At 40.5% G+C, this 20379-nt stretch overlaps 1 protein-coding gene across 2 annotated transcripts; it reads right to left on the minus strand.

Moving 5' to 3' along the window:
* Nucleotides 1-9614: 9614 nt before the first annotated feature.
* LOC118382823 (osteopetrosis-associated transmembrane protein 1-like) lies at nucleotides 9615-15768 on the minus strand. Of its 2 annotated transcripts, none has more exons than XM_035769504.2 (6): nucleotides 15276-15757; nucleotides 14677-14791; nucleotides 13822-13919; nucleotides 13553-13663; nucleotides 12547-12712; nucleotides 9615-12064 (listed from the first exon to the last, which is right to left on the minus strand). In XM_035769504.2, exons 1-6 carry the CDS (start codon nucleotides 15660-15662, stop codon nucleotides 12009-12011), a joined length of 933 nt encoding a protein of 310 aa, XP_035625397.1. In that variant the 5' UTR covers nucleotides 15663-15757; the 3' UTR covers nucleotides 9615-12008. The 2 variants fall into 2 exon arrangements, with proteins under 2 accessions (XP_035625397.1, XP_035625398.1); XM_035769505.2 differs by having other exon boundaries at nucleotides 12046-12064; nucleotides 12547-12654; nucleotides 15276-15768.
* Between the last annotated feature and the right edge of the window lie 4611 nt (nucleotides 15769-20379).

A 20379-nucleotide genomic window follows, 5' to 3' on the forward strand; every position in this document is an offset into this window, starting at 1 on the left:
TTATGGAAAAACGTTTTTTCTGTATTTCAATGTTGCAACTTGCTGAAAACTGTCCACAATGTTCATTTCATCTCAAATATACAGCACAGCAAAAATTGACATCCAGAGTGCATCAAACATGATTTAGAGCTTGTTTATGGAAAAACAGTTTTTTCTGTATTTCAATGTTGCAACTTTGCTGAAAACTGTCCAAAATGTTAATTTCCTCTCAAATAGACAGCACAGCAAAAATTGACATCCAGAGTGCATCAAACATGATTTAGAGCTTGTTTATGGAAAAAAAACGTTTTTTCTGTACTTCAATGTTGCAACTTGCTGAAAACTGTCCAAAATGTTCATTTCATCTCAAATAGACAGCACAGCAAAAATTGGACATCCAGAGTGCATCAAACATGATTTAGGGAAAAACGTTTTTTCTGTATTTCAATTTGCAACTTGCTGAAATCTGTCCACAATGTTCATTTAATCTCAAATATACAGCACAGCAAAAATTGGACATCCAGAGTGCATCAAACATGATTTAGAGCTTGTTTTGGAAAAAAAGTTTTTTCTGTATTTCAATGTTGCAACTTGCTGAAAACTGTCCAAAATGTTCATTTCATCTCAAATAGACAGCACAGCAAAAATTGGACATCCAGAGTGCATCAAACATGATTTAGAGCTTGTTTATGGAAAAAAACGTTTTTTCTGTATTTCAATGTTGCAACTTGCTGAAAACTGTCCAAAATGTTCATTTCATCTCAAATAGACAGCACAGCAAAAATTGGACATCCAGAGTGCATCAAACATGATTTAGAGCTTGTTTATGGAAAAAAACGTTTTTTCTGTATTTCAATGTTGCAACTTGCTGAAAACTGTCCACAATGTTCATTAAATCTCAAATATACAGCACATCAAAAATTGGACATCCAGAGTGTATCAAACATGATTTAGAGCTTGTTTATGGAAAATACGTTTTTTCTGTATTTCAATGTTGTAACTTGCTGAAAACTGTCCACAATGTTAATTTCATCTCAAATATACAGCACAGCAAAAATTGGACATCCAGAGTGTATCAAACATGATTTAGAGCTTGTTTATGGAAAAAACGTTTTTTCTGTATTTCAATGTTGCAACTTGCTGAAAACTGTCAAAATGTTAATTTCATCTCAAATAGACAGCACAGCAAAAATTGGACATCCAGAGTGCATCAAACATGATTTAGAGCTTGTTTATGGAAAAAACGTTTTTTCTGTATTTCAATGTTGCAACTTGCTGAAAACTGTCCACAATGTTCATTTAATCTCAAATATACAGCACAGCAAAAATTGGACATCCAGAGTGCATCAAACATGATTTAGAGCTTGTTTATGGAAAAAAGTTTTTTCTGTATTTCAATGTTGCAACTTGCTGAAAACTGTCCAAAATGTTCATTTCATCTCAAATAGACAGCACAGCAAAAATTGGACATCCAGAGTGCATCAAACATGATTTAGAGCTTGTTTATGGAAAAAACGTTTTTTCTGTATTTCAATGTTGCAACTTGCTGAAAACTGTCCACAATGTTCATTTAATCTCAAATAGACAGCACAGCAAAAATTGGACATCCAGAGTGCATCAAACATGATTTAGAGCTTGTTTATGGAAAAAACGTTTTTCTGTATTTCAATGTTGCAACTTGCTGAAAACTGTCCACAATGTTCATTTCATCTCAAATATACAGCACAGCAAAAATTGGACATCCAGAGTGCATCAAACATGATTTAGAGCTTGTTTATGGAAAAACGTTTTTTCTGTATTTCAATGTTGCAACTTGCTGAAAACTGTCCACAATGTTAATTTCCTCTCAAATATACAGCACAGCAAAAATTGGACATCCAGAGTGCATCAAACATGATTTAGAGCTTGTTTATGGAAAAAACTTGCTGAAAACTGTCCACAATGTTCATTTAATCTCAAATAGACAGCACAGCAAAAATTGGACATCCAGAGTGCATCAAACATGATTTAGAGCTTGTTTATGGAAAAAAAACGTTTTTCTGTATTTCAATGTTGCAACTTGCTGAAAACTGTCCACAATGTTCATTTCATCTCAAATAGACAGCACAGCAAAAATTGGACATCCAGAGTGCATCAAACATGATTTAGAGCTTGTTTATGGAAAAAACGTTTTTTCTGTATTTCAATGTTGCAACTTGCTGAAAACTGTCCACAATGTTCATTTCATCTCAAATAGACAGCACAGCAAAAATTGGACATCCAGAGTGCATCAAACATGATTTAGAGCTTGTTTATGGAAAAAACGTTTTTCTGTATTTCAATGTTGCAACTTGCTGAAAACTGTCCACAATGTTCATTTCATCTCAAATATACAGCACAGCAAAAATTGGACATCCAGAGTGCATCAAACATGATTTAGAGCTTGTTTATGGAAAAAAAAACGTTTTTCTGTATTTCAATGTTGCAACTTGCTGAAAACTGTCCACAATGTTCATTTCATCTCAAATATACAGCACAGCAAAAATTGGACATCCAGAGTGCATCAAACATGATTTAGAGCTTGTTTATGGAAAAAACGTTTTTTCTGTATTTCAATGTTGCAACTTGCTGAAAACTGTCCACAATGTTCATTTCATCTCAAATATACAGCACAGCAAAAATTGGACATCCAGAGTGCATCAAACATGATTTAGAGCTTGTTTATGGAAAAAACGTTTTTTCTGTATTTCAATGTTGCAACTTGCTGAAAACTGTCCACAATGTTCATTTAATCTCAAATATACAGCACAGCAAAAATTGGACATCCAGAGTGCATCAAACATGATTTAGAGCTTGTTTATGGAAAAAACGTTTTTTCTGTATTTCAATGTTGCAACTTGCTGAAAACTGTCCACAATGTTCATTTCATCTCAAATATACAGCACAGCAAAAATTGGACATCCAGAGTGCATCAAACATGATTTAGAGCTTGTTTATGGAAAAACGTTTTTTCTGTATTTCAATGTTGCAACTTGCTGAAAACTGTCCACAATGTTCATTTCATCTCAAATAGACAGCACAGCAAAAATTGGACATCCAGAGTGCATCAAACATGATTTAGAGCTTGTTTATGGAAAAAACGTTTTTTCTGTATTTCAATGTTGCAACTTGCTGAAAACTGTCCACAATGTTCATTTAATCTCAAATATACAGCACAGCAAAAATTGGACATCCAGAGTGCATCAAACATGATTTAGAGCTTGTTTATGGAAAAAACGTTTTTCTGTATTTCAATGTTGCAACTTGCTGAAAACTGTCCACAATGTTCATTTAATCTCAAATAGACAGCACAGCAAAAATTGGACATCCAGAGTGTATCAAACATGATTTAGAGCTTGTTTATGGAAAAACGTTTTTCTGTATTTCAATGTTGCAACTTGCTGAAAACTGTCCACAATGTTCATTTAATCTCAAATATACAGCACAGCAAAAATTGGACATCCAGAGTGTATCAAACATGATTTAGAGCTTGTTTATGGAAAAAACGTTTTTTCTGTATTTCAATGTTGCAACTTGCTGAAAACTGTCCACAATGTTAATTTAATCTCAAATAGACAGCACAGCAAAAATTGGACATCCAGAGTGCATCAAACATGATTTAGAGCTTGTTTATGGAAAAAACGTTTTTTCTGTATTTCAATGTTGCAACTTGCTGAAAACTGTCCAAAATGTTCATTTCATCTCAAATAGACAGCACAGCAAAAATTGGACATCCAGAGTGCATCAAACATGATTTAGAGCTTGTTTATGGAAAAAACGTTTTTTCTGTATTTCAAATTTGCAACTTGCTGAAATCTGTCCACAATGTTCATTTCATCTCAAATATACAGCACAGCAAAAATTGGACATACAGAGTGCATCAAACATGATTCAGAGCTTGTTTTTGCAAAAACAGTTTTTTCTGTATTTCAATGTTGCAACTTGCTGAAAACTGTCCAAAATGTTCATTTCATCTCAAATAGACAGCACAGCAAAAATTGGACATCCAGAGTGCATCAAACATGATTTAGAGCTTGTTTATGGAAAAAAATGTTTTTTCTGTATTTCAATGTTGCAACTTGCTGAAAACTGTCCAAAATGTTCATTTAATCTCAAATAGACAGCACAGCAAAAATTGGACATCCAGAGTGCATCAAACATGATTTAGAGCTTGTTTATGGAAAAAACGTTTTTTCTGTATTTCAATGTTGCAACTTGCTGAAAACTGTCCACAATGTTCATTAAATCTCAAATATACAGCACATCAAAAATTGGACATCCAGAGTGTATCAAACATGATTTAGAGCTTGTTTATGGAAAATACGTTTTTTCTGTATTTCAATGTTGTAACTTGCTGAAAACTGTCCACAATGTTAATTTCATCTCAAATATACAGCACAGCAAAAATTGGACATCCAGAGTGTATCAAACATGATTTAGAGCTTGTTTATGGAAAAAACGTTTCTGTATTTCAATGTTGCAACTTGCTAAAAACTGTCCACAATGTTCATTTAATCTCAAATATACAGCACAGCAAAAATTGGACATCCAGAGTGTATCAAACATGATTTAGAGCTTGTTTATGGAAAAAACGTTTTTTCTGTATTTCAATGTTGCAACTTGCTGAAAACTGTCCACAATGTTAATTTCCTCTCAAATAGACAGCACAGCAAAAATTGGACATCCAGAGTGCATCAAACATGATTTAGAGCTTGTTTATGGAAAAAACGTTTTTTCTGTACTTCAATGTTGCAACTTGCTGAAAACTGTCCAAAATGTTCATTTCATCTCAAATAGACAGCACAGCAAAAATTGGACATCCAGAGTGCATCAAACATGATTTAGAGCTTGTTTATGGAAAAAACGTTTTTTCTGTATTTCAAATTTGCAACTTGCTGAAAACTGTCCACAATGTTCATTTCATCTCAAATAGACAGCACAGCAAAAATTGGACATCCAGAGTGCATCAAACATGATTTAGAGCTTGTTTATGGAAAAAACGTTTTTTCTGTATTTCAATGTTGCAACTTGCTGAAAACTGTCCAAAATGTTCATTTCATCTCAAATATACAGCACAGCAAAAATTGGACATCCAGAGTGTATCAAACATGATTTAGAGCTTGTTTATGGAAAAAATAAACGTTTTTCTGTATTTCAATGTTGCAACTTGCTGAAAACTGTCCACAATGTTCATTTCATAACAAATATACAGCACAGCAAAAATTGGACATACGGAGTGCATCAAACATGATTTAGAGCTTGTTTTTGCAAAAACAGTTTTTTCTGTATTTCAATGTTGCAACTTGCTGAAAACTGTCCAAAATGTTCATTTCATCTCAAATAGACAGCACAGCAAAAATTGGACATCCAGAGTGCATCAAACATGATTTAGAGCTTGTTTATGGAAAAAACAGTTTTTTCTGTATTTCAATGTTGCAACTTGCTGAAAACTGTCCACAATGTTCATTTAATCTCAAATATACAGCACAGCAAAAATTGGACATCCAGAGTGTATCAAACATGATTTAGAGCTTGTTTATGGAAAAAACGTTTTTTCTGTATTTCAATGTTGCAACTTGCTGAAAACTGTCCACAATGTTCATTTAATCTCAAATATACAGCACAGCAAAAATTGGACATCCAGAGTGTATCAAACATGATTTAGAGCTTGTTTATGGAAAAAACGTTTTTTCTGTATTTCAATGTTGCAACTTGCTGAAAACTGTCCACAATGTTAATTTCCTCTCAAATAGACAGCACAGCAAAAATTGGACATCCAGAGTGTATCAAACATGATTTAGAGCTTGTTTATGGAAAAAAATAATGTTTTTCTGTATTTCAATGTTGGAACTTGCTGAAAACTGTCCACAATGTTCATTTCATCTCAAATATAGAGCACAGCAAAAATTGGACATCCAGAGTGCATCAAACATGATTTAGAGCTTGTTTATGGAAAAAACGTTTTTTCTGTATTTCAATGTTGCAACTTGCTGAAAACTGTCCAAAATGTTCATTTCATTCCAAAAATATAGAGATTAATGAATGTGCGCCATAGGCCTACATTCGCATGTTTCCTGCTATAAATCAGACCTGCATGTTTCCAATTATAAATCAGACCTGTCCTGTCATATGGTAAAACTGTGCACGCATGAACAAGTATTACAACTCCACCCAGAAAACACCAGCCATTCACATTTTTTGGTGACAATAACACCTTTTATTTGCTGTATAATATGGCACTATTGAAATTAGGCCACGGCGATTCTGTGACATTGATTGCATATTGGAAACAATGTAAAAGTAGGCTACAGCTCACATGTCTACGCAAAGAAATCATTTTTGTTCAATATTTTGTTTATCAATAGATTATTGTGTTTCTATGTTCTGACTTGGTATATGCTTGGGATTAAATAGGTTTAGGCCTATGACGTCGCAGTCATAGCAATACTGTAGCTTACCCATAGCCTACTGTCGAATATTTTACAAAAGCTACCAGTCTATTTACTGTGTTGGCAGAATGTAAAAATGTTTTGCACTAATTTATGCTGTATCTGGCAAAGGACTGTGACAGTTTCTGAAAGAGAAACCAATGGCAAATTGTTGTGGACCTGTCAGAAGAACTTTTTAATTCAACAATGTTTTGCATTGACTTTTACCCCATAACATAAATATGCTGGACTGCCTGCGAATTCTGAAGCATTGTCTAGGCTACTCGAAACAAATTGAAATGACAGTAGGCTACATACAGTAGGATTACATACAGTACCAGTCAAAAGTTTGGACACACCTACTCTATCAAGTAGGTGTGTGCTCCCATGGGACGCAGCGGTCTAAAGCACTGCATCTCAGTGCAAGTGGCGTCACTACGGTCCCTGGTTCGAATACAGGCTATATCACACCTGGACCTGATTGGGAGTCCAATAGGGCGGGGCACAATTTGGCTGGGGTAGGCCATCATTGTAAATAATAATTTGTTCTTAACTGACTTGCCTAGTTAAATAAAGCTTAAAAAAGGGTTCTCTCAACCAGCTTCATGAGGAATGTTATGTTTTTCCAACAGTCTTGAAGGAGTTCCCACATATGCTGAGCACTTGTTGGCTGCTTTACCTTCACTCTGCGGTCCAACTCATCCCAAACCATCTAAATTGGGTTGAGGTTAGGTAATCTGATGAAGCACTCCATCACTCTCCTTCTTGGTCAAATAGCCTTTACACAGCCTGTAGGTGTGTTGGGTCATTGTCCTGTTGAAAAACAAATGATAGTCCCACTAAGCACAAACCAGATGGGATGGTGTATCGTTGCAGAATGCTGTGGTAGCCATGATGGTTAAGTGTGCCTTGAAAAAATTAAAGCAGGAAGCACCACAGACTCGGTCTATTAAAAAATGGTCAGATGAAGCAGATGCTAAACTACAGGACTGTTTTCCTATCACAGACTGGAACATGTTCCGGGTTTCTTCGGATGACATTGAGGAATACACCACATCAGTCACTGGCTTTATCAATAAGTGCATTGAGGACGTCGTCCCCACAGTGACTGTACGTACATACCCCAACCAGAAGCCATGGATTACAGGCAACATTTGCACTGAGCTAAAGGGTAGAGCTGCCACTTTCAGGGTGCGGGACTCTAACCCTGAAGCTTACAAGAAATCCCGCTATGACCTGAGATGAACCATCAAACAGGCAAAGCATCAATACAGGGCTAAGATTGAATCATACTACACCGGCTCCGATGCTCGTTGGATGTGGCAGGGCTTGCAAACTATTACAGACTACAAAGGGAAGCACAGCCGCAAGCTGCCCAGTGACATGAGCCTACCAGACGAGCTAAATCACTTCTATGCTCGCTTCGAAGAAAGCAACACTGAGGCATGCATGAGAGCAGTTCTGGACGACTGTGTGATCACGCTCTCCGTAGCTCACGTTTAAACAGGTCAACATACACAAGGCTGCGGGGCCAGATGGATTACCAGGACATGTACTCCGGGCATGTGCTGACCAACTGGCAGGTGTCTTCACTGACATTTTCAACATGTCCCTGATTGAGTCTGCAATACCAACATGCTTCAAGCAGACCACTATAGTCCCTGTGCCCAAGAACACAAAGGCAACCTGCCTAAATGACTACATACGCATACCACTCACGTCTGTTTGAAAGTCTGGTCATGGCTCACATCAACACCATTATCCCAGAAACCCAAGACCCGCTCCAATTTGCATACCGTCCCAACAGAACAACAGATGATGCAATCTCTATTGCACTCCACACTGCTCTTTCCCACCTGGGCAAAAGGAACACCTATGTGAGAATGCTATTCATTGACTACAGCTCAGCGTTCAACACCATAGTACCCTCTAAGCGTATCACTAATCTAAGGAACCTGGGACTAAACACCTCCCTCTGAAACTGGATCCTGGACTTCCTGACGGGTCGCCCCCAGGTGGTGAGGGTAGGTAGCAACACATCTGCCACACTGATCCTCAACACTGGAGCTCCCCAGGGGTGCGTGCTCAGTCCCCTCCTGTACTCCCTGTTCACCCACGACTGCATGGCCAGGCACGAGTCCAACACCATCATTAAGTTTGCAGATGACACAACCCACTGGACCCAGACAGGACTGATAGGGGCTCCCAGATTGCATGGAGTGATCCCCCATCTCCCTCCTCACCTCCATTTCTTGTTGATCCACCGACAATGACGAGACAGCCTATAGGGAGGTCAGATACCTGGCCGGATGGTGCCAGAATAATAACCTATCCCTCAACGTAACCAAGACTAAGGAGATGATTGTGGACTACAGGAAAAGGAACACTGAGCACGTCCCCATTCTCATCGACGGGGCTGTAGTGGAGTAGGTTGAGAGCTTCAAATTCCTTGGTGTCCACATCAACAACAAACTAGAACGGTCCAAACACACTAAGACAGTCGTGAAGAGGGCACGACAAAGCCTATTCCCCCTCAGGAAACTAAAACGATTTGGCATGGGTCCTGAGATCCTCAAAAGGTTCTTACAGCTGCAACATCGAGAGCATCCTGACCGGTTGCATCATTGCCTGGTACGGCAGTTGCTCGGCCTCCACTTCAGAGGGTAGTGCGTACGGCCCAGTGTTGGCTTCATAATATCGACAGAAACATGGCAAACGTTGTTTATAATCAATCCTCAAGGTGTTTTTCAAATATCTATTTTTTTATATGGGGGATTGGAAATGATGCAGACAATTATGCAGACAACATTGATGGAAGCCACAATCTGCAACATTAAAGCTGATCCATGACAATCTTTACCCCTTTACAGAAAAGCATTTAGACATTTTCCTGCTTTTTTCACTTTTGAGCGTGACATTTTGGGTGCTGAAATGAGCAAATGACATCATGTTAGTAGAAAATACCAGATGTATGATTTTCAAAGCAGTAGACATTTGTTGATATCAAACTATTACTATCTATAAACAGCTGAATGCTAACACTGGAAAAATAATCAAGTAATTTGAAAATCCATTACAGTTACTGAATGACATTATTCATGGGGGAAATAGTATGATTCAAATTTAAATCAATGGATTTAATTCTCGGTGACTAAAACGTGTTGAACTACGCTACCAGTCAAAAGAACATTACTCATTCAAAGGGTTTTCTTTATTTTTACTATTTTCTACATTGTAGAATAATTGTGAAAACATCAAAACTATGGAATAACACATATGGAATCATGTAGTAACCAAAAAAGTGTTAAACCTCTTAAGGATTAGCCCCTTTTTTACACTCTCGCCTAAAATAACATTCTTGGTACCATTTGAAAGGAAACACCTTGAAGTTTGTGGAAATGTGAAAGGGATGTAGTAGAATACAACACAATAGAACTGGTAAAAGATAATACAAAGAAAAATAACTGTTTTTATTTTTTAACCATCATCTTTGAAATGCAAGAGAAAGGGCATGTATTACTCTAGCCCAGGTGCAATTTAGATTTTGGCCACTAGATGGCATCAGTGTATATGTAAAGTTTTAGACTTATCATATGAACCATTGCATTTCTGTTAAAAAAATTGTATGAAGACTGCCCAAATGTGCCTAATTTGTTTATTAATAACTTATGTTCAAAATTGTGCACTCTTCTCAAACAATAGCATGTTATTCCTTCACTGTAATAGCTCATGTAAATTGGACAGTGCAGTTAGCTTAAAGTATTGTTAATCTTTCTGCCAATATGTCCTGGGAAATTTTCTTGTTACTTACAACCTAATTCTAGTCGCATTAGCCTACGTAATCTCAACCGTCCCGTGGAAAGGACACCGATCCCAAAGTTTTTAAACAAATCAAAATTAATTTTAAATTTCGTTCTTCAAAATAGCTACCCTTTGCCTTGATGACAGCTTTGCACACGCTTGGCATTCTCTCAACCAGCTTCACCTGGAATGCTTTTCAAAGTCTTGAAGGAGTTCCCACAGATGCTGAGCACTTGTTGGCTGCTTTTCCTTCACACTGTGGTCCACCGAAACCATCTCAATTTGGTTGAGGTCAGGGGATTGTGGAGGCCAGGTAATCTGATGCAGCATTCCATCACTGTCCTTCTTCGTAAAACGTTTGATCGATAGTGTGTGTGTATATATATATATATATATATATATATATATATATATATATATACACACACACACACACACGAAAGAAGGTAGAAATAACTTTAATAAGCATTAACACTTTTTTTAAACCTTATCCGTCATTGACCCACCCATTTGACATTTTACTGCATGGTTAGGAGCTAGTAACATAAGCATTTTGCTGCACCCGCTATAACATTTGCTAAACTGTGTACATGAACAAAAAACATTGATTTGTTCAGACCATTCCTTCATACATAATCTTTTCAGATCCCTGATATCCTTCGTCTTTGTCCTCTTCAATGCGAACTACAGGTTTTAAATGGCTTTCAAGTCCAGAGAGAGATTTTATGGCCAATTAACCATTTCTTTGTGGATTTGATATGTGCTTGGGGATATTGTCTTGCTAGCAGGTCTATTTGTGGCCAAGTTTCAGCCTCCTGGCGAAAATGTTCTGGTACTACGTAAAGTTCATGATACCATTTACCTTAACCAGGGCCCCAGGACCAGTGGTAGCCCCATAACAAAGATCCACTATATTTTACAGTAGAGGGGTATATTTTCTGCAGAAGCATCTTTATTCTGATGCAAAACATTCCACTGGTATGAGTGGCCAAAGAGCTCGATTTTCATGTCATCTGACCATAGCACCAGTTCCAATCCAAGTGCAAATGCCATTTAGCAAGCTCCAGGCGTTTACATTTGTTGGATGACATGAAAAAGAGTGCTTTGCTCACATGTAAGGTAAGGGTGATGGAGTAGTGAAAACAGGGGTGCCAATTATTTTCTCTGAGCAATTGTATTAGTAAATGAATATCATTTATATATTTTTTTTTTTTTTTGCTCATCTTTCCCAAATGTGACCAATAATTTTGGACCTCAGCTGTCATCCACTTTTACACGGTAGGTATATGTCACATCTAAGAGACATCAAGTGCTTTCTGTCTGACAGTCTGTGTCACAGCGGCATTACAGTAGAGACAAAATCCATTTCTCATCTCTTGACACATATAATTAAATACAAAAAAATAGACTAACTCCCCATTGCTTTTAAATCAGCAGCAGGTCATGGTGCATTTCTATTGTTTGTTGTAGAAGCAATGGGTGGGGTGGGGGTAGGCGGTTCAAAGCGGGACATGAACAGTGCAATTATAACTAGTCTTCTGTTACAAATATTCTGTTTCCGTTTGCTATAATATCTTAGGAAAAAAAATACAATATGATTGGCATCCTTCTCACCCACAGGGGGAGCTCTTTTTGACTTCTCTGTCATTACAGAACTGGTTGAAACCACAGTCACAGAGGAAATGACATTTGCATACAGGAGAGGTTTTGGACAAACCAAAGGAACATTCCTCCTCATCCATTTCTTCATCATAATGCTTTCTTCCTTATCCTTCTCTCTCCTCAGCTTAACCTGTCCTGGATGTTCACGAGGCTGGTGTTAGACTTGGCTCGTTTGGCTGGAGAGGAATCAGGAAGTGTTACTGTTAGCCACCATCCATCACCTCTAAACAACATTTAAAACAGGAACATTTCATCTAAGATGGTTGATTCACCATAATGACATGTGTCAAAGAAACAACGTAAGGTATTACTCTGACTCTCCGGCTTAGATCGTTAGTAGGCCCAAAACCCACTATTAACAAGGAAACCCCTAAACTGCTCCCCTCTCAACACCCTGAATTACCTCACCCCTCCTTCTCAAGCCCACATTATTAGGGGCACTCATTGAAGAACTCCCTTCTCCCCTTCAATAAAATCTCTATAAACCAGGAAAATGCATGCAGGAGACACCCCAGCTTCCATACATACTTCACTTTAAAAGCCTGTGACACCCCAATAAACCCCCCCACCCTACAGCCTCCCACCCCTAAAGCCTCCCACCCAACCAACCCGTCAAAACTCTCTGTGCAACAATGGATGTTTTAAGCTGGTTACTCACGGTGTATGAGCTTGCGTTTCTTTTGTTCCGAGTGAAGGAAACTGCTCAAGTAGAAGATGATGGGCAGAAAGAGCATGAAGCTGGACACGGCGATGACAGGAACATTCTCTGCCCGGGGGAAGGAACAATTGAAATTCTTGCTCCACAGTCTGCGGGTCATATTCATCTGAAACAAGGCAAGAATCCCCCCCACCCACCATCAACACAAGAGCTTAAAGAACCACAAAGTCTCTCTCGCCCACTTCTCTATTCTTAAGTCACTCACTCTTTTTTTGTCCATCTGACTCCCTTGCTCCATTTCTGGCTTTGGCCTTTGGCCACACTGACAGAAAGGAGTGATGATTGGGCCGCAACCCTGGTGACATCTCGCTGTTTCTTTCTCAATGGCTACGTTTTGACAGGCAATTATTGGCAAAAGATCTGATCTAATTAATCAAACAACCAATTTGTCTGCATGTCTAAACACAAAACACATACTTCCACATATCTATTAGTTGTTCTCTCACTGAAGTGGGGAAGCTTGCTAAACTTCTCCAATGTATTTTGCAGTCTCCTGGGCACTAGTGCACAAACAGAATTACACTATATATAGCACAAAAACTTTGACAGTATTGAGAGTACATTCCATATCTTTAGTGTACATTATACATTAATGTAGTCTCACGTGGCCATCCTTCCAAATCTCATCTCGTTGACTTGATTATTGAAAGTCTGTTGTACTTCAGTATTAGATTTTGAATTTGAATTTGAATGGGAGCACGGGCATTCAACACTAGCATTTTATTGGCTCTGAGGTAGAAATAAGAAATATTTAATTGGTTTGATAAGCGTAAACGTGTCACTAGTTTCCATCTCGATGCCATCATAATCCACCCCTTTTTAATAGTCTTTCTGAGGAGAACTTCACCAGGCTTTAAAACAGTATGTGACAAGCCTGGGCTTCAGAGGCTAACATGAATGACAAGGCACAAGATGTAATGACAAACTGTGGCTGTGAAATACATACAGAGTCCTCAATGTCTATGCAGAGTGTGCGATTCTTCTCCATGCGGCTGTACAGCTCATTCAGTCCTCTGTATGTGGCCTTGCACTCCTTACATAGCGCTGAGTGGTTCCCCTGGAAAAAAATTAAATCACACAAAAAGGTGGAAACCGTTTTAGTTATTTATAAACTTCATCTCTATACTCCCCTCTCCCTCCCTAGTGATTTTAGATGCATTTTGGTATGCACTAGCTAAACAATCTTTCTCTCTTTGACTTACAACAGTGACCCACCTGTTGGAACTTCTCAAAACATCTGAGGGACTGGTTGAGAGTGGCCATGAAGTAAAGGGTGTCATTGGTCAGGCTGTGGAGTCCCAGGCTTACACAACCTTAGAAACAGGAAGTCAGATATCATTCAGAAATGATGTAACATGGCAGGGTTGAAGATCAAACTTATATACTCTGCCTCCTGGCACACATCAATTATATTCAAAGAATCTATCACAAAGGAAAGGAGGCAAGGAGAGGAAGCAAGGGACTTATTGAGACATAGAAAAGGTAATAATATACAATGAGCATACAAAACATTAAGAACACCTGCTCTGTCCATGACAGACTGACCAGGTGAAAGTTTATTCATTATTAATGTCACTTGTTAAATCCACTTCAATCAGTGTAGATGAAGTGAAGGAGACAGGTTAAAAAAGTATTTTTGAGCCTTGAGACAATCGAGACATGGATTGTGTACGTGTGCCATTCAGAGGGTGAATGGGCAAGACAAGTGTGTTTGAACAGGGTATGGTAGTAGGTGCCAGTTTGTGTCAAGAACGGCAACACTGCAGGGTCTCACACTCAACAGTTTCCCATGTGTATCAAGGATGGCCCACCACCCAAAGGACATCCAGTCAAGTTAATACAACTGTGGGAAGCATTGGAGTCAACATAGGCCAGCATCCCTGTGAAACGCTTGACACCTTGTAGAGTCCATGCCCCGACAAATTAACACTGTTCTGAGGGCAAAGGGGGTGGGGGAGATGCAACTCAATATTAGGAAGGTGTTCCTAATGGTTGGTATACAGGAGTACATATCAGCAATAACAAACAAAAAATGCTTAATGTGTTTATAATAGAAAACAGTCCACCTACTGTTACATTCTGAACCAGTCCAGATGTCCTCCAGGTTGTTGTAGAGCAGGAACACCAACATCAGCCTATCAGAACGCAGGAGGCTGTCTCTGCAGCTCACATTCCCTGGGCCCATCTGGAAACAGACACACAAGCAGTCTCACTGAGGGCGTTTACCATCCCTATTGTTTATTATGACTAATTACATTATCTTATATTGAGGATTCAGTGGATACAGCTTAAAGTACTGAGAAATTGATAAGACTAAAAATTGCCATTAGGCTATAGGATACACATTTAATCCACATTATGGCAACAGTAAATCATGGCTTTTGTTCTCCTAGTCACCAGGCATGTGACTAGGATGGCTAATCTTGTGATCTCCTATTTCCCCTACTACACAATACACACCCTACCACTATACACTTTGTACTGCAGCCAGGGTCTTACCAGCAACAGTCCCATGACGCATGTGACAGTGGCGCACTTATTAACCCATAGATTATATCTTAATTAACCCGCAGCACAGGGCAAAAACATGGAAACGCTTAATATTAAAAACACAATGATAAACTCAAAGAAGTCCTGAGAAAACACAAATGTTAACTTACTTAGCCTACCTGGTCTGATGATATGTTTGTGTAAATGTCCATAAGGTTGTCGTAGGAACCATAACAATTTTGGCACACTTTGACAGGACGCGCGGCGGAGACCAAACAATTTACATATGTTGAATAACGCTGCCCAAAGATAGCCAGCAGCTCGACGCAGTAATCGCTGACCTCCAGATCTTCTGGAAACGCCGACAACAGATTGAGAGAAAAATAGGAACCGCGGCTAGGGTGAAACACCGGCGACTGCGGCGCCACTATCGCAGCGAGCTGCTTCAATCCGTCTGCGCTCAGCTCTGAACCCAGGATGGTGTGGTTCACAGCGACAGTAGACGTTTGAGCATTGCCATAATATAGCAACGCTATCAATAACGCAGCCACCTGGAAGATATACATGTTTGAAGAAGCACCTTCCGAACCGTGACTGTATTCCAAAACTCACTCTTCATAACAGTCCATCACTTCCTGTTCCTGGTGTGTAAAGCACGCGATGTAGGGTAGGGTGATTGGTTGAGCCTTCTTGAGTACGTGACGTCCCTCTGAGCCCTAAGCAAAACACAAAACATGGCGGACATTTTTACACTACTGTGGAGAGATATAGTGTTTGGATTCTTTATATACAATAGAAATAAGCTGAAACATTTTTATGTAATTCATTTCATTATTATTTTGGCCAAATTTCATGTACACAAATGTACATTTACAAACAGAACCACATTTTTGTACCGGACGGTTAAATGCTCTACTAACAAAAAAGCTGTTAGAATTGTAAGTATATGTTCCTTAAGGTCCTTGTGTAATTGTAATGTGATATTTTACCCCCTAGCTCGATTGTCCATTGTTTGTAATCTATGTATGCTTGCGTTCCCTCATGTGCTTTATGCATTGATTTGTTGTTAATAAAAAAAAACATAAAAAAATCAAAAACATGGCAGACAATTTCTCTTGCATCGGATCTGAAACCATATTGTAATTAAACAGGCAGGGAGCAGGTCTCGAACCCACGACCTTCTAGTCCGAAGTCCAGCGCGCCATCGACTGTGTGGCAGATTTTATAAACCCAGGGTCGTTACAATATATATATATTTTTTAACCTTTATTTAACAAGGCAGTTAATAACAAATTCTTAGTTACATTGACGGCCTCCCAGGGAACTAAAATAGAGACATAAAAAAGGAACTAAGGTCAGGATGTGACACTATGCTATGGAAATAGCATGTGTTCGTAATGTTTTGTATAGTCAGTGTATATGTTTTGTACATAATAAAGAAAATCTATTATGGGTAAACATATAAATATTACTCCCAGTGTTGATTAAAGCTCAGAATGAGTGGAATCATGAACAGTGGTTTGTTCGTTATGTTCGCCTGTGTCCTCCTGATTTGCCTCCTGGATTTGCTATTTTAGCATCACATTCACCACTCTCTCAAATGGCTAACATCTCCATCTCGCAGTCTGAGACTTGAAACAAACTCACAGTAGGCTCAAGTAGGCAACTACACTGTAAAAATTAAAGGTTCCTGGATGATCCTTGAGGATAATTTAAGTTAAAAACCAACTTTAAGGTTCCTGTAGGATCCTTTAGTGTAATATAAGGTAAAAAAAATAAAAATAAAACGTACGGTTAATATAAGAACCTATACACCGTCATCTGTTTGTTTTTGAACCCTGTAGACTTAAGGGGTGCTTTGAAGAAGCCTTTTCAAAAGAGGGGTTCATTTTGGAACCACCAGTGCGCGACAGATAAGAGATGACTTGCAACAGATCGATGTGAAAGGTGAGTGAACCTTAGCTATTTGCTAACTAAGATAGTAGTTTGATTAATTACTATCAAATAACAAAAAATCAATACATAATGTAATTTACTCTTCGTTTTTCATCATCTAGCCAAGCTACACAGCCTGTAATGTTAGCTGGTAATTGTTGTATAAGTGTTGGTACGTTTTCGCTAATGTTTGCTAGCTAGTTAAACTTAACGTTAGCTAACTTTAGCCCCATTCCGTACAAATGTGCGCAACCGCAACATTCAAACGAGGCTACAAAGAAAACTAATGGGACTGTAGTTACTGTGTTAACTTCAAAATCTGGGGTGTGAACTAGGTTTCTATTCAAGTGTTGATCAACATGATAATTGGAGAAAAGTTTAAAAAACGGACCCTCCGTTACATCGTGGGGTGTCATGTCGTAACGTACAGCACGCATAAAGCAACTATTTCTGTCTTACAATCTCTCTTCACCAGGTGTAAGACTTCTCTCATCCTTTAAAAACAAGAAATGGACAGTGACTGGGGTAAGGGGGGATACCTAGTCATTTTTTGCGTCATCATTGCATGCGATCATCATTCTCAAAGCCGCTGTTTACTTCTAAGATCACTTTAGCACCGCCCTAAAAACCTGATTCAAATTCGACACAAACATTCAAAAGGTATGTAATACACATTATATAAACTCTCTATAGTGTTTATTTACATTTTAGAAGCGATAAGGTGATAAGTTGGACAGATCGAGTGAAAAAAAGCTATTTTCCCACACAACATCTCTCCTTCTCACTATCATGCATTAGTTTCGCTTCCCCACCCGCCATTTTTAAAAAGATCCGACGGGGCTCATTTGCCTGCTTGAATTATGCAGAAACGGGCAGTATTTAGATAATGTAATTGATTCTGTTGGAAAGGGGAGAAATTGTGCTTTACAATGCTATTGACATTACAGTTGATCTTGTCACGCCCTGGTCGAAGTATTTTGTGTTTATCTTCATTTATTTGGTCAGGCCAGGGTGTGGCATGGGTTTTTGTATGTGGTGTGTATGTATTGGGATTGTAGCTTAGTGGGGTGTTCTAGTTAGATCTATCTCTGTCTGAAGTGGTTCTCAATCAGAGGCAGGTGTTTATCGTTGTCTCTGATTGGGAACCATATTTAGGCAGCCATATTCTTTGAGTGTTTCGTGGGTGATTGTCCTTAGTGTCTTTGGTCCTGTCTCTGTGTTAGTTTACACAAGTATAGGCTGTTTCGGTTTTCGTTACGTTATTTGTTTTGTAGTGTTTGTATTTAGATTCGTGTTACGTTTGTTGAATAAACATGGATCGCAATCTACACGCTGCATTTTGGTCCGACTCTCCTTCACCACAAGAGAACCGTTACAGAATCACCCACCACAAACGGACCAAGCAGCATGTCAACAGGCAGGAGCCACAGGAGAAGCAACAAAGGAAGCAACAGCCGGGCAATGAGGATTGGACATGGGACGATATATTGGATGGCAAGGGTTGCTACACATGGGAGGAGATCCTGGCGGGAAGGGATCGCCTTCCATGGGAACAGGTGGAGGCAGCGAGGAGAGCAGAGGCAGCCGGAGAGAGGAGCCGGCGATATGAGGGAACACGGTTGGCAAGGAAGCCCGAGAGTCAGCCCCAAAAATGTATTGGGGGGGACTCACAGGGAGTAGGGCTACGCCAGGTAGGAGACCTGCGCAAACTCCCTGTGCTTACCGGGGGGCTAGAGAGACCCGGTGCAGTATATTCCAGCTCCTCGTATTGGCCGGGCTAGAGTGGGCATCGAGCCAGGTAAGGTTGGGCAGGCTCGGTGCGCAAGAGCTCCAGTGCGCCTGCACGGTCCGGTCTATCCAGTACCACCTCCACACCCCAGCCCTCCGGTAGCAGCTCCCCGCACCAGGCTTCCTGTGCGTGTCCTCGGTCTAGTACCACCAGTACCAGCACCACGCATCAGGCCTACAGTGCGCCTCGCCTCTCCAGCGCTGTCGGAGCCTTTCTCCTCTCCTGCGCTGCTGGAGTCTCCCGCCTGTTCAGCGCAGCCAGAGCCTTCCTCCTCTACTGCGCTGCTGGAGTCTCCTGCCTGTTCAGCGCAGCCAGAGCTGCCAGCCTGCATGGAGCAGCCAGAGCTGCCAGTCTGCATGGAGCAGCCAGAGCTGTCAGTCTACATGGAGCAGCCAGAGCTGCCAGTCTGCATGGAGCAGCCAGAGCTGCCAGTCTGCATGAAGCAGCCAGAGCTGTCAGTCTGCATGAAGCAGCCAGAGCTGTCAGTCTGCATGGAGCATCCAGAGCTGTCAGTCTGCAAGGAGCTGTCAGTCTACATGGAGCAGCCAGAGCTGTCAGTCTGCAAGGAGCTGCCAGTCTGCAAGGAGCTTGCCAGTCTGCAAGGAGCTGCCAGTCTGCACGGAGCTGCCAGTCTGCACGGAGCTGTCAGTCTGCAAGGAGCTGTCCGTCTGCATGGAGCAGCCAGAGCTGTCAGTCTGCATGAAGCAGCCAGAGTTGCCAGTCTGCATGGAGCAGCCAGAGCTGTCAGTCTGCATGGAGCAGCCAGAGCTGTCAGTCTGCATGGAGCAGCCAGAGCTGTCAGTCTGCATGAAGCAGCCAGAGCTGTCAGTCTGCATGGAGCAGCCAGAGCTGCCAGTCTGCAAGGAGCTGCCAGTCTGTAAGGAGCTGCCAGTCTGCAAGGAACTGTCAGTCTGTAAGGAGCTGTCAGTCTGCAAGGAGCTGCCAGTCTGCACATAGCCGCCAGAGATCCCAGTCTGTAAGAAGCCGCCAGAGCTGTCAGCCTACATGGAGCAGCCAGAGCCGCCAGTCAGCGTGGAGCAGCCAGAGCCGCCAGTCAGCATGGAGCAGCCAGATATTTCAGTCTGCCAGGATCCGCCAGTCAGCCAGACTCTTCCAGATCTGCCAGGATCCGCCAGTCAGCCAGACTCTTCTAGATCTGCCAGTCTGCCAGACTCTTCCAGATCCGCCAGACTCTTCTAGATCTGCCAGTCTGCCAGACTCTTCCAGATCCGCCAGACTCTTCCAGATCTGCCAGTCAACCAGACTTCCAGATCCACCAGTCAACCAGACTCTTCCAGATCTGCCAGTCTGCCAGGCTCTTCCAGATCCGCCAGTCAACCAGACTCTTCTAGACCTGCCAGTCTGCCAGACTCTTCCAGATCCGCCAGTCAGCCAGACTCTTCCAGATCCGCCAGTCAACCAGACTCTTCCAGATCTGCATACTCAACCAGACTCTTCCAGATCTGCTAGTCAACCAGACTCTTCCAGATCCGCCAGTCAACCAGACTCTTCCAGATCCGCCAGTCAACCAGACTCTTCCAGATCCGCCAGTCAGCCGG

The sequence above is a fragment of the Oncorhynchus keta genome, chromosome 19 (genome assembly GCF_023373465.1).
Source record: "Oncorhynchus keta strain PuntledgeMale-10-30-2019 chromosome 19, Oket_V2, whole genome shotgun sequence".
NCBI lineage: Eukaryota > Metazoa > Chordata > Actinopteri > Salmoniformes > Salmonidae > Oncorhynchus > Oncorhynchus keta.